Source organism: Balaenoptera ricei, chromosome 3 (assembly GCF_028023285.1).
Source record: "Balaenoptera ricei isolate mBalRic1 chromosome 3, mBalRic1.hap2, whole genome shotgun sequence".
Classification (NCBI taxonomy): Eukaryota; Metazoa; Chordata; class Mammalia; order Artiodactyla; family Balaenopteridae; genus Balaenoptera; species Balaenoptera ricei.
In genome coordinates this window covers 131073983-131075270 of record NC_082641.1, presented here as the reverse complement: position 1 = coordinate 131075270, position 1288 = coordinate 131073983, and the positions used below count along the sequence as shown (strand labels likewise).

At 44.1% G+C, this 1288-nt stretch overlaps 1 protein-coding gene across 1 annotated transcript; it reads left to right on the top strand.

Moving 5' to 3' along the window:
• Positions 1-309: 309 nt before the first annotated feature.
• LOC132363877 (glycine cleavage system H protein, mitochondrial-like) lies at positions 310-895 on the top strand. The gene has a single exon (XM_059919572.1). It carries the CDS (start codon positions 310-312, stop codon positions 853-855), a length of 546 nt encoding a protein of 181 aa, XP_059775555.1. The 3' UTR covers positions 856-895.
• Positions 896-1288: the final 393 nt, after the last annotated feature.

Sequence of the window (1288 nt, the reverse complement as noted above, 5' to 3'; positions counted from 1 at the left end):
TGCAAATCAAAACTACAATGAGCTATCACCTTACACCGGTCAGAATGGCCATCATCAAAAAATCTACAAACAATAAATGCTGGAGAGGGTGTGGAGAAAAGGGAACCCTCTTGCACTGTTGGTGGGAATGTAAACTGATACAGCCACTATGGAGAACAGTATGGAGGTTACTTAAAAAACTAAAAATAGAACTACCATACAACCCAGCAATCCCACTCCTGGGCATATACCCTGAGAAAACCATAATTCAAAAAGAGTCATGTACCACAATGGAGATGCTGCGCGGAGACCCTCTGCACCCCTGCGATCATGGCTCTGCGAGTGGCGCGGCGCGTGCGGGACGCAGTCTGCAGCCTGCGTGCCATCTCTGCGCCCAATGAGCCCTGCCCGTCGCGGCCCTGGGGACTGCGGGCGCGCACCATCAGGGGACTGTGGGTGGGCGCCATCAGAGCACAGCACACCGGACTGGCTCTGCTGTCGGGTCATAAATTCACAGACAAACATGAATGGGTAACAACAAAAAACGGTGTTGGAACAGTGGGAATCAGCAATTTTGCACAGGAAGCTTTGGGAGATGTTGTTTACTGTAGTCTGCCTGAAGTTGGGACAAAATTGAACAAACAAGAGGAATTTGGTGCTTTGGAAAGTGTGAAAGCTGCTAGTGAACTCTATTCTCCTCTATCAGGAGAAGTAACTGAAATTAATGGAGCTCTAGAAGAAAATCCAGGACTTGTCAACAAATCTTGTTATGAAGATGGCTGGCTGATCAAGATGACACTCAGTAACCCTTCAGACCTAGATGAACTAATGAGTGAAGAAGCATATGAGAAATACATAAAATCTATTGAGGAGTGAAAATGGAACCCCTAAATAAACTAGTTTAAAACAACTTAAAAAAAAACAAAGAGTCATGTACCACAATGTTCATTGCAGTACTATTTACAATAGCCAGGACATGGAAGCAATCTAAGTGTCCATCAACAGATGAATGGATAAAGAAGATGTGGCACATATATACAATGGAATGTTACTCAGCCATAAAAAGAAACGAAATTGAGTTATTTGTAGTGAGGTGGATGGACCTAGAGTCTGTCATACAGAGTGAAGTAAGTCAGAAAGAGAAAAACAAATACCGTATGCCAACACATATATATGAAATCTAAAAAAAAAAAAATGGTTCTGAAGGACCTAGGGGCAGGACAGGAATAAAGACACAGACGTAGAGAATGGACTTGAGGACATGGGGAGGGGGAAGTGTAAGCTGGGACGAAGTGAGAGAGTGGCATGG

Coding starts and splice junctions, on each gene's coding strand:
- LOC132363877 (XM_059919572.1), top strand. CDS start 310: ATGGCTCTGCGAGTGGCGCGGCGCGTGCGGGACGCAGTCTGCAGCCTG.